The sequence below is a fragment of the Palaemon carinicauda genome, chromosome 26 (genome assembly GCF_036898095.1).
Source record: "Palaemon carinicauda isolate YSFRI2023 chromosome 26, ASM3689809v2, whole genome shotgun sequence".
NCBI classification, from domain to species: domain Eukaryota; kingdom Metazoa; phylum Arthropoda; class Malacostraca; order Decapoda; family Palaemonidae; genus Palaemon; species Palaemon carinicauda.
In genome coordinates this window covers 76,713,647-76,726,371 of record NC_090750.1, presented here as the reverse complement: position 1 = coordinate 76,726,371, position 12,725 = coordinate 76,713,647, and the positions used below count along the sequence as shown (strand labels likewise).

The 12,725-nt window shown below is 37.6% G+C and overlaps 1 protein-coding gene across 5 annotated transcripts in view; it reads right to left on the bottom strand.

Annotated features, from left to right (window-relative positions):
• LOC137620236 (SAP30-binding protein-like) overlaps window positions 1-12,725 on the bottom strand; it is a 58,161-nt gene that overhangs the window by 18,323 nt on the left and 27,113 nt on the right. For all 5 annotated transcript variants that reach the window (XM_068350473.1, XM_068350472.1, XM_068350474.1 and 2 more), the window contains exons 3-4: window positions 11,861-11,948; window positions 8,104-8,225 (exon numbers count right to left, since the gene is read on the bottom strand). In XM_068350473.1, the coding sequence (XP_068206574.1) occupies window positions 8,104-8,225; window positions 11,861-11,948 (210 nt within the window). The remainder of the gene's footprint in view (window positions 1-8,103; window positions 8,226-11,860; window positions 11,949-12,725) is intronic.

The window sequence follows — 12,725 nt, the reverse complement described above, 5'->3', positions numbered from 1 at the left end:
GCACTTTTGCACTTAAGCTCCTTCACATCTGCCATGAGCTGATTACAGTCACTAGCAAGGGACTCAACTCTCTCACCCAGAGCCTGGATGGCACGCATCATATCAGCCATCGATGGTTCCTGAGTGCCAGGAGGGGGGTTAGGAGCAACCACTACAGGGAAAGGAATAGGTTGTGGGGCATGGGGAGAGGATATATCAATAGAACGAGAAGAACTTCTCCTAACTCTATCTCTCTCTAGCCTACGTGTATACTTTTGAAATTCGATAAAATCGAATTCCGAAAGGCCAACGCACTCCTCACACCGATCTTCCAATTGACAGGTTTTATCCCGACAATTGGAACAAACAGTGTGAGGGTCGATAGAAGCCTTCGGAAGACGCCTTGAACAGTCCCTAGCATTGCACTTCCTAAATTTGGGGACTTGTGAAGGGTCAGCCATTTTGAATTGGTCAAAGGGAAATTCAAAAAACTATCAAAAAGTCATCAACAAAGAATCCGTTATCAAAAAGAGTTCAAGGATTTGTGTGAAGAGAAACCCTGCACAGCGAAAGCTCAAAACTAGAATAAAGTACTTCACCAATTAGATGTGAAAAAAAACTCCAGTTTAGCAACAGCGAGTAAGTACGTCTTGTCGACACCTCGACAGAGAGAAAATTGAGTCTTTGTTTACATTGAGAACTGGGTATCTGGTCGACAGATGGCGCTGTTGGGCACACCCGCAACCTGTGTAGCAATCGCTGGCGAGTTTTTACCGTAGAGTTGTCTGTCGAGCAACAGAGTTGCAGCTATATAATCACCGGCTAAGTTAAATATTGAAAAATCTTGTTTTGAGTAAATCTGCTCACTGACGTCAATTATCTAAGCATGGGTGGGTGCCATCATATTTCTTATCTTTTAGTTCCCTAATCACGTTAAATCATCGACAACTTTCATTATTAACACTTACTGATTATTCATAACCATATAATAAAGTGAATACCAACTACTTGCAGTAGTGGACTTGGGCATTAGTGTGCAAGCAACATGCTCTACAAGAAGAGCAGGAACTGAAGATCAGATATATACACAGGAAAAACATATCCTGTAAAATTCTTTTAGATTCCAAATGAGTTAGAGTTCATATTTTGTTTATACTGTATATAATGGATAAGTTCTAAAAAAGTTTAGCATTTAAAATCTTTTTCTATTATTTAGTATTAGTACATATATAACAATTTATACCCTTAAGAATGAAGTATCACATGCTTAGGAAGCCAGAAGCTCACAAGCACAACCAAAGCTGTCAAGGGACTGAAGCTCAATATAGATACCAAACTGTTCCAAAAGTCTTTAATTTGATCTAAGAATGTAACATTAAATTTAAGTCCTTTCACAAAATAATTACAACAAGAAAAATCAATCTTGACACCAAAAAACTGCTGAAACAAAAAATTTTGTTGAAGGAATTTGTATTTTTCCAAGTCCTTTGAAATAGGGATATGTCATCAGCAGCACTGGAACAGCCACCGAGGCATTTGGTTAATGACGAGTAGTGCAAGGGAAGCCCGAGCCCACCTGCCAGTCACAGAATAGTCAATTTTGTTCTTAGGCCTGGAACTGAGAAGGGTGGTTGAGGTGAGAAATTTAATTTAAAGAAATTTGGTTTGTAAAGCTAGGAAATATATAATTTCCTTTAAAACTTTATTTGTTCCAAAACATATACAAACTTTTCATCTTCTAAAATCAAAGACTCCCTCAAATTGGATGGTTTTCTTCCTTAGACATGTCATCCTTCCAGATCCCTTTGGGGAGCAAGGATGGGGACTCCAACAATCTCCTTACAGCTAACCATAGGGATGTAGAAGTTGCTAGGTCTTTGACCAGTACTGGTTTCAAAGGAAGCTTAAACTATACTAAGACCTGGAAACCTATCTCCCTAACAAAACGATAGTTTCGTAAGTTCCAAACCAGTCACATCAAGTGAAATGTTTTGTAAGACACCGATCTATCTACCTCTTGCAGGAAGGATGGAGATGGAGTTGCTTCTTGGCAGATTCAGTCGGTAAGGAGGGTGCTCCGTTGTGTAATTCACCCACCTCAGATGTCCGAGTAGCGTGTAATGGTTGCAGATGCTTCCTCCACTTGAAAGAGAGCAATTGGAATGAGGTAGAAGTGCCAGCCATTCTGCTTCTCAAGCCTTATGCTTTTGACAGGTTGCATATAAAGACCCACGAGGAGGCTGGGATTGCAACACAAATACTAAGCAGCCATCTCCAGACCTTTGGAAATGGAGTCCAATAGTCTGTGGGCAATATCTGTATAAGGTTCAGAGAAGCAAAGATGGTCCGACACCTCCAGTTCCAAGTATGCCGACAGATAAACAGGAAGGCTACTAACAGGGGCTTGGCAGAATTAGGCACTAACCAAAGTCACATGTGCAAACAAAGCAACTCACCAGCCAGAAATAACAAGTGTCTAGAAATGTTCTTCTCGTTTCTTCTGGGGCTAATGAGAAGGCTGCGACACTTGTACACGAGCTCTCAAATAATACTGTAGTGTCCCAACTTCTATAAAGAGATAGATCAAGAAGGTTCCAAACTACTAATTGGTCTGGGTTATACAGTCTGTGAGATGACAAAGGTGACAGAACCCCCTTCCCACTAAAGTGTGACATCATGAAAAACCTACAACCTTCCGGCAGCACTCTCTGCTTCCAATCAGCTGCAATGTTCAAGTCAACCGGCAGGGAGCACTCCCTATGAAAAGTGGCCGAAGTTCATTTCGGGCGGTCCCCTTGAAGGGATCCTCCAACTAGGACTCCCTTAGGAACCCAGTCTGCTCCTGCCCTTGTTCCTATTCCATGATGACAGAACGGTGGGGCAGAAATAGTGTGTGTTGCAGAAAAAATTGAATCACTCTCAGAAGGGATCAAACTCTCGTGAGGGAAAGGTCGAAGTCAACGTGATCAGGAGCTGCCAAAGGCATCAGAGAACAAGGTGGAGGCAGGGCAGGGCAGCAGAAAACCACGGGAAACGATTGCTCCGCCTATCTGACGTCAGCTGCTGAGGGGAAAAAAAAAAGAAGAAGAATGAAAAACAAACTCCCTCTCCCTCAGGAGGACAACCTGTCCCACAGATGGGAAAGGAGTCCCCCGAGAGAAGAGAACATACTGAGGAAAGTGCACTCCCTCTGGCGGCTGTTGTCGCCGGGCCAAAAGAAAGCGGAGTCGAAGAGCTGTATAAAGGGATAGCAATCAAATTAATTAGCTGAAGGAACATTCGGGAGAACAACCTAACCCACAAATTGGAAGGGCATTCTCCCCCGGATGATCAGCCGCTGCCCACGGCACCGAGGGGAGGGGGGAAGTTGGCAAGGCAGCAGCAAAGGTCTCCTTCTCATGAACTCAAAGTGGAGTACCACACAGCCTGCAGGAAGTACGACATTAAAGGGAGAGAGACCCAAGAAAAGGGACTGAGCCCTTCAGAAGTTGCCCACTGATAAAGATATACAGTGCTGTAAAGATAAAAGAACTCATAACAACAAGTAAAAAACACAAGTCAAAGGCTAGAAAAAACAGTTGGAGAGGAGAGAAAGACGGTTGTCTACTTTCATCGAGCCAAAAATAAAAAGTGTCTAGACAACAAAATTGTGTATGAGCGGGGTGGCCGGCTACTATGGCTACCAATCCCCCTGCTAACTAACAGTAGGATAGTCTATACCTCGCTAAAAAGTCTTATGGCTAGTTTCAGTTTTGCCGAAAATATAATCCCTAATAAATAGCGTAAGGTTTGTAGAGTTTCGGAACAAACTATAGTTGTACGTGAATAAATAAATAAATATCAACACCATATATTCATATATCAGACAATCTTTGTATAAGAGAAGGTAGAAATCATGGCAAATTTTAAATAATTTAGCTCATATCCATACTGTATGAGACATTTTGCTAAATTTGATAACTACCTGTGTGTAGGCTTCCTTTTGACTATATAAAAATATTGCAAATTTGACCTTATTTACTGTATCGTTAGAAATTAAAAATAAATTATTTAAAGTCGATTTTATATCATGTTTTTCCTACATACGAGGGCCAAATGGAAAACCATTTTGTTTACCTTTCATCATACTGATAGCATTCAGTAAATTAAATGAATACTGTGTATTTTATTATAAGATGGTTTAAATAAGTTTGGAAATTATATCAATAAGTTTTATATATATTTCCACATATCCTTGATAGTGGTACCCATAATCAGCTGACAATGTTTACATTTTCCTAGCTGTGCTCACATATGTAATTTCCAACCTTATTCAAAATACCTTATAATAAATATTGCACAAATACCAAAATGTTATAGACTACAACAGTTTACATACAGTTTACTAATTTCGTTCGTTCAATCGTTTCTTCGTTATGCTTAGTGATAAAAGTAGCATAACAATTTTTTCCTTTTGCAGGAAAAACATGATAGAAAGAATACTTTATTTTGCAGATTTTGAATTTATTTAAAGGATACAGTAAGTGAAAAAACACTTGTAATGGCATCAACTGTACATATATTAAGAATTCTATTTGTTATTCATATATGTGCATATCCTCGAGAGTGGTAGCTTGAAATCAGCAGATGACAAAATTTGCCGAGTGTGTTACATTTTCACAGATGGGTCGCAAGAAAAAAAAAGTTGATTTCACTAATATAGAATTATTCCTCGAATAGGCTATTTATTATGAAGATATGCCAATAATAAATAAGGTAGAAATTGCTTTATTACCTTAAAGTAAATAAAATTGAGTACATAAATATAAACAACTCCCAACTATATCCTTAGGGTGACCTTTGCTAACCAAACACTACTCTAGTTATCTGTACAGTAGGGTCCCGAATTATGCGAGAATTTGGTCGATGAAAGGCCTCGTGTAATTGGAAATTCGTATATTTCGAAACACATCATGGCGGCAAACAGCAACCTACCCGTCAATTTTTTTTTCACTCCATTTCTAGCTTTCTAGCTATATATATACTGTATATACACTGTGTGTGTATGTATGTGTGTGTATATATATATATATATATATATATATATATATATATATATATATATATATATATATATATATATATATATATATATATATATATAAAACATATATATATATATATATATATATATATATATATATATATATATATACTGTAGCTTTTATCTTAACAATACTGTAAGAAATCCTTCTTATAGATTTTTTTTATAAAATACTGTACAAAATTTCTTTTATGGATAAATAAAACAATAAAAAGTTGTTAAAGTTTTGATAATTTTCTATGACTGTAGTATTTACTACTGTACTATGCATAGCTTACTGTTTTCAGTATTTTCCGAATGATGTAGAATTATTTCCTATAGATACAAAAAACAAAAAAGGGTTTTCAAGGTTTGATACAGTACGTATCTAGCAATAGTTAAAAATTACAGTATAGTACTGTATATCCATGAAGACACTCCCACACGTAAACACGGCCACTAGGCGCAAGTGTGCAATAGGCTGCTGTACGATAATCACGCTTTTTTTGCCCTGAGCGGTCATTTCACTAATGATAATTTTTCAAAGTTAATATCATTTCTTTATGCTTATAATTCGTAATTATAGTTAAAAGTAGGGATATTAATTAAATGGTTGAGTAAAAAAAACAATTAATACTACTATTATTTCATTTCAAATGGCTACATAATACTGAATATTCTAATGGGTTCTTTTTATCTTCAATCGTAAATCTTACGCCTGGATAAGCAACAAAAGGAAAGGGATAGGTCTCTCTCTCTCTCTCTCTCTCTCTCTCTCTCTCTCCTCTCTCTCTCTCTCTCTCTCTCTCTCCTCTCTCTCTCTCTCTCTCTCTCTCTTCATATCGTTTCCTGTATAGTTTTCAAATATGTTCGTCATACATTTGATTTGTACATTATTTATCCACTTTATTCTCTCTCTCTCTCTCTCTCCTCTCTCTCTCTCTCTCTCTCTCTCTCTCTCTCTCTCTCTCGGCGTTTCCTTTCCCTTTATAGTTTTGTGAAATTTCGTTGTCCAGTCATTCGGTAATGAGAAGTCATTTTCGCTTTCGACATCGAAAGGAAACTTTGTTTCTTCAATATACTCATCATTGGAGGATTCAGAACTAATGCTCTCATTATCAAACAGGTTATCATTATCAAATTCCACAACAAGAATATCATTTATTTCATCTAAAGAAATAACCTTCCTCTTTAGACCTTTCATTACAAAAGGAACAACAAATAACCACTTATGCATGAACGCCCGAGCGCACTGATAGGAAACCAGTTCAAACCAGAGTTTTGTAACATCAAGCTACCTTCAGAAAAATAGTTGCCAGACATCATATAAGTTTCTATTCACAGTCCCCATATGCTGAGTGTTGCCAAGTGGTGATCCTATACTTACTATACGAGTAAAGTAACATCACGAGACTGACGGCTTGTAAAAGGCAATTAAAGTCATGAACGGAATATACAGTTGAAGGCGGTACCGAGTAGATCGTGGTGAACGGTTTATCACGTGGGTGACGCTTAACAGGTTAAAAAAACATTTTATATAGTTCGGTATTTTCTCTATCCATCCTCTCCCAGAAAACCTTCAAATGTGAATTATCGGAATGTGTGCAGATCTTGGCAGTGCGATAACTAGTTAGCGACTGAGAATAAAAAAAATAAAAAGCCCGATTGACGAATGACGATGCTGATGAAGAGGATATCGAATACCGATTTTTCCCTAATTGATTTTTTCTACGTTCTGTCTAATCCAATGTACAGTACATTCTTATGTAAAGGGCGAACCCCAACATTTCTTGATGCTGCTACACTTTAATTATAGATATTTTACCACCTATTTATAATCTTTATTTATAATAACATCTTTAGTAAAAGCTCTTCAATATCACTTTCAGGAGTAAATGCGTTTATGATCGACGATGAAACGTAAAAAAAAAAAGGTTTTCCTTTTAAGAAGGCGTTTTTTTAGGAAACAAAAAACAACACGAAACAAAATTGCTCATATTTCATATATTTTGATTTTCTAAGGATAAATAAAACATTAATTATAACATTATTATTACATAGTACCTGGTAAGATATCTTTTGCCGCAAAAGTTAACCTATAGACAGTTGTTAAAATTGGTTAGCGAGTTCGTTATGATCGGCGATGGAACGTACTAAACAAAGTAATGGGTTTGGTTGTGGTGACATGTTTGGCAGTAGCATGATATAAAATAGTCTTTATTTTGATGGTTTTCAATTTAAAGTTTAATGAATAAGGATTTTTCACCATAATCACAACGTAAGTATAAAAATTAATTAGTACAAATATGGAATATTATACATATAGGTGTTGGACAGTTAGGCTAGGCCTAGCGACAAGTTCACACAACAGATGGGCAAACCTTAACATTTTTCATCCAAAACTAGTCTTAAAATGTTTGAACAGAAATCTTTCTCTCACATTCTCCCCCCCCCCCCTTCTCAGACATCGGGGAACCATCACCACCCCCCCCCCATACAATTAAGAAAACAATAGATTTCCTACGCTTCGCGGTGCTTGACTCGCGGATTTAGAATGCTCCTCGCAAATACAGGAAATTTAATTTTTAAATCTATCGATCGCGTAATTGAGGAATCGCGTAATTAGAACACGTGTAATTCGGGACCCTACTGTATTTAGCCTGCTATATCCAAAATCTGTTATAACAATGTCCGTAACAGCAAGGTTCTACTGTATATAAAAAAAATTTATTCAGCTTTCCAATGCAATTTTCAGTTTCTACCTTTATTCCTTTGTTAGTTAAGCTACTAAACGTAAACATGAATAGGTTGACACATGACATTATTGCTCACTGGGCAAGTTCAGAGCCTGACGGTGATTTTGTCATGGACGGGATCACCAAAGGGTTACTATTTTATTACTAAAACTATTCTACGATCAAAAAGTCTGTCAAATTATCTGACGACCAGGACACAAACCACTAGATAATTAACCCACTTACACCATACAAAAAAAAAAAAAGACCAGTGAATTCTGTATAAGAATAGGAAACTTAATCAGTACTGAACCTGAAAATACATACCTGTAAATGAGGAGCACATTTTCCAGGTGGGGGTGCCGGCAGCTTAACTCCTAAATTTCTTATTTTACTTTTGTCCTCTTCACCTTCATCTGAACCAGTATCCATGGGCTCTGAATTCAATTCTGAAATAAATTGAAGGAGTTAGCATCTAAAATAAGGATATATAAATTATTTTTAAAGCAATATATATAGTTCTCAAACCTATACAAACCTAGAGTCCTTTAAATAGGGAGGAGTTTTCAGCGTGAAGTTGAGCAGCCATTAAAATCATTAACAAGGTAATTAACAACAGGTGGTAAGTGCGGGCGAGAAGCCCCACCCCTCCACCTGTCGGAACATCTTCAATTTGACCTTTTGACTTGAAACTGACAATGGAGGTTGAGGACAGAAGTTTAACTTAAAGGACTCAGGTTTGTATAGCTAAGAAAAATACAAATTACTTATTAAATTTTTCATTTATTCTTATGTGTATACAAATCTTATAATCCTTTAAATAGGGAAACTAACTGTTTGGTGGGTTGGAAGTCACCCCCCTTAGAACTGAAATCGTTGGTTCTTTTTCTTCCTTTGAAATGTAGATTTACCTGATACTGCTAGGAAGTGAAGGAGATGACTCTTGCAACCTCCAATATGTCTTTCATATGGATCAGTAAACTAATTAGGGCCTAGCCTATCGAAGTTGAATTGTACATGGCTAACTGAGTAATCCCATCCCCAAAAGGGGATATTAGTCGAGAATAATATGCTGTACCTAGCATATTATGATCAAGGAGTTGGTATACATTCCACTATCCTCCCACTTGTTAGGGAGGATGGGTGAGATACTTGTTTAGATTAAAGATTGGGGTTAAAAAATTAACTTACTGTACTAGTATCAAGTCAGATACATAGTGTAACGTTTTCAACTGCCTCACCCGTAAGAAAGAGGACAAAAATATGAAGATGAGCCAGTCCTTCTATCTTTCATTTCAAACGTACATCTATACGTTACCAAAGACGTTTCCTGTCCCATGTGGAAACTAGGCTGGATACATAACTACTTGAGCAGCCACCACACGACCAAGCACAAAGGGGTCGGGGGACTTGTGGGTATAGCCCTAAAGGAAAAAGACCATGAAGGTGGTCTAGAAAGAGATAGTTACTTGACACTGCTTTTCTGGTCCTGCAAGTGTTAATGAAGATTCACTGACACTTTGACCTGGAGAATCTGGTTCTATTCAGATAACACTGCAGAGCCCTCTTTGGACACAAAAGCATCTCCTCTTGATTCCCATCCAACGCTTCACTTACAGAGAAGATGTAAGTTTTGAACCCGGAGTCATGCACAAATGGGTTCTGCATTTTGGCATAAAACCGATGATAAGACTAGCAAAAAGAAAAGTCTCATGACCTTCTGCGTAAGAGCCTTGAGAACGAGAATCAAGCCTCATTCCGAGGGCCTGATGTCCTTGGTTGGGCAAGACTGCTCGAAGCTCCTAAAGACCATAAACAACTCACACGAGAAGGAGAGGTCTATACCCTTCAGTCCCAAGACCATGCTTTAGGCTGAGCTATAGCCTTTGATAGCTGCGACTGAAAAGCACTTCTCTGGGTGAAAGAAGACAAGGAAATATACAATCCACATTAAACTTGCTCAAATCGGTGCAGTATAATTTCTACGAGATCAATTGCAGATGGCCAACTTCCCCCGGTAGATAGTAGCAGACAACCATCGCCGTTACCTAGATATTTCCTGTTCAATGCCTCGCAAAACTCCTCTTGTTCGGAGATGTTGAATAGCTTCCAAACTTGAAGTTCTAGCGACTTCATGAATTGGTGGTACTTCTGAGAATGCAGCTGAGCCACCAGGGTCATCCTGAGTTCTAGCATAATCAGGCTGAATGGAGGAAAGGTGTACACATCCAGGTAATCCCATGGATGTTGAAAGGTATCTTCAAACAAGGCCAATAGATCCGAAACAGGGGAGGAAAACACGGGGGGGGGGGGGGGGGGGTTTCCCGTTTAGAAACGTGGCAACAGGTTGATCTCTGGAGAACCCAACAGGGGAAGATCTTACATTTTCCACTATGATCCTACAACCTACCCTTGGCAACTGAGTGTGTCTGCTAGTACACTCCTCTTGCCCAGAATGTACATGGCTTACAACTCTATGGCATGGAATGCCACCCACATGTGCATTTGATTCATCAGCTTGCAGAGAGGGCACAAGACTGAGACCCCTTGCATGTTGATGTTAGCCACTACAGTACAATGGAGTTGTTGCTCATCAACTCGAGAATGCTTGCAGCGCAGAAAGACACATTGACATGCAAATGCATTTCTTCACAGGAACACACCCATGAGATGACTAGGTCGTTCAGGTGTTCCCCCTCCCTTCCTTCAATGCACCTGAGAACAGTTGTATACCTAGAGACAACCGAACTCCATCCGAGCCAAAAGCAAAGTGAGGCTCAGTCACAGGTGTGTGAGCGAGGGGTGTAGCTAGCTAAACCCCTACCCCTCACTAAATAGCGGATGGGTAGTTAACTCTCACTAAATTCTAATGGCTCATCCTTTCAACTTCACCGAAAGTAATAACCCTATAAATAGCATTGGTTTGTATTGCAGTTACGGAACAACCATCAATTTATTAAAAGATCAGATGGACTGTATACTTGTAGGAATAAATCAATAATAAGTACATAACCATAAGATAATTAATTCCTACCATAGTAGTGGACTACCTAAAAAGCTACTTAGGGGTGTATTATTTTGCTTAATTTTATACAATACATAACAAAATAAAGTACCGTTGTAGTCTTGGGAGATAAATGGTGACTACTGTGTATGAAAATGAATTTTTTAAGTTTTTTTTATAAACTTTAAAGACTTTATTTAACACGCGATTGGCTTCAGAAAAATACAAAATGGTCACTGCAACAATCCTTATATGTCTGATGAATTGAGGAAGCAAATTGTGTTGGGATATATAGATAGGAGAATGCCTGGTTCAGTGTAAAGGGGGTATGAGACAGGTGTTTGTAAAGTGTGCTTTATGTGCTGTGGCTATCCAATATCTCACAGATGTAGTGATGAAAGAAATAAAAGAAAAAATAGTAGATGTAGGTGCAAGGCTTTGGGATAAGAAAATGAGTTCTGACTGGAGTGAGAAATGGTTGATAATTGCATGATACAAAACTGATTGAGGATGTTATGGAGATTACAGAAATTTGTATGAAATTAATGTTAAACCAACACTTCTTCATGGGCATGAAATGGAGATGATTTTTGTGAATAAAATAAAAATTGTTGAAGCTGTTTGAGCAGTATATATGACATAAGAATTGTAAGGATGATAAATGTGGGGCTAAAAATAGTAGTAACATGTTTAGTGAAGGTGAAAAAAATGGATTAAATTGTTTTAGGAGGTTTCTCCAAGGAAGAGAATGTATGACAAAAAGGTTGGTAGCATGAGTGAATAATTCATAAGTAATAAAAGAGGGGGGAAAGGAAGAGCTAGAATGGGTGGGGTAGATGGTGCACAAAAAGAGTGAGTGCACATGAAGGGCCTCAATTTCAAAAAGTGGAAGAGTATATGAGAGATTTGAGTGGCGTAGTGTGTGTAGGGGGCATTCCATATATTGCTAACAAGCCTTCTGTGTAGGTATATGAAGCAGACAATGTTTTATGTGGTAGTAGCCATTTTGTTGTTTATTTTCTGGAGCCATAACATTGCAGCAAATGGCCAGTTCTTGACAAAATATATTTAAATCAATACCTTCATCTGGCTCCTCTTCTTCCTGTCTCTCAGGATCCTCTCCTTCATCATCATCATCTTCATTGGCATAGGAAACCAATCCATTCAGCTGTAATGGCAAAACAGAAATAACAAAAAGATTTGTTCACATCAATAAAACAATAAAAAGACCCTTTTAAAACATTCATCCATTTCTCTTAATAAACTATTGGATCCAAAAAACACTTGATGTACCGTATGTTAAAAAACAATGGCAAATATTAGCTCACAGGATGCCTCTTTAATATCAACCCAAGAATACTGGATTGCCTGACAACACTACACAACATGTATAAATACAGATACAGCACCAAAGTCTACATATGCCTCTACTCGCCTTTTGCTGGTTTTCCCATTCGTTGGGTTTTCTATCAAATTTGCATCAATACCATTTACCTATATTCCTGTAAAGCAGCAGTGGGTGCTGTGATTGTTATTACAGTGTCCTTGTTGAGGTTTATATTTTTTTGGAAATGTCATCTACTATTCTTTATGTTGTTACAGAGCACCAGAGAATCTATGAACAGTTATGTAAAAGAATAAAAGTTTATAATGTAAATATATATGGTATGTGCACATATTCAACATATTGAAATGACCAATACTGTAAACAATCTGAATTAGAAAAAGATGATAAAACATGAAACCTTTTGACAAAAGACAGAATATCAAAAGATACTTAAACCTTGTAGATCTTAAGTAAAAACAGTAGTTATAAGGAAATGTAACACTAGGAACTACTCTAAAGATCATCACTGCAAAAAAACCTTTCCGAATATAATCTTTCAAAAACATTATCATCACATTTAGAATATTTTAGTATATTTTCCCCCTTCTACTTGTGATT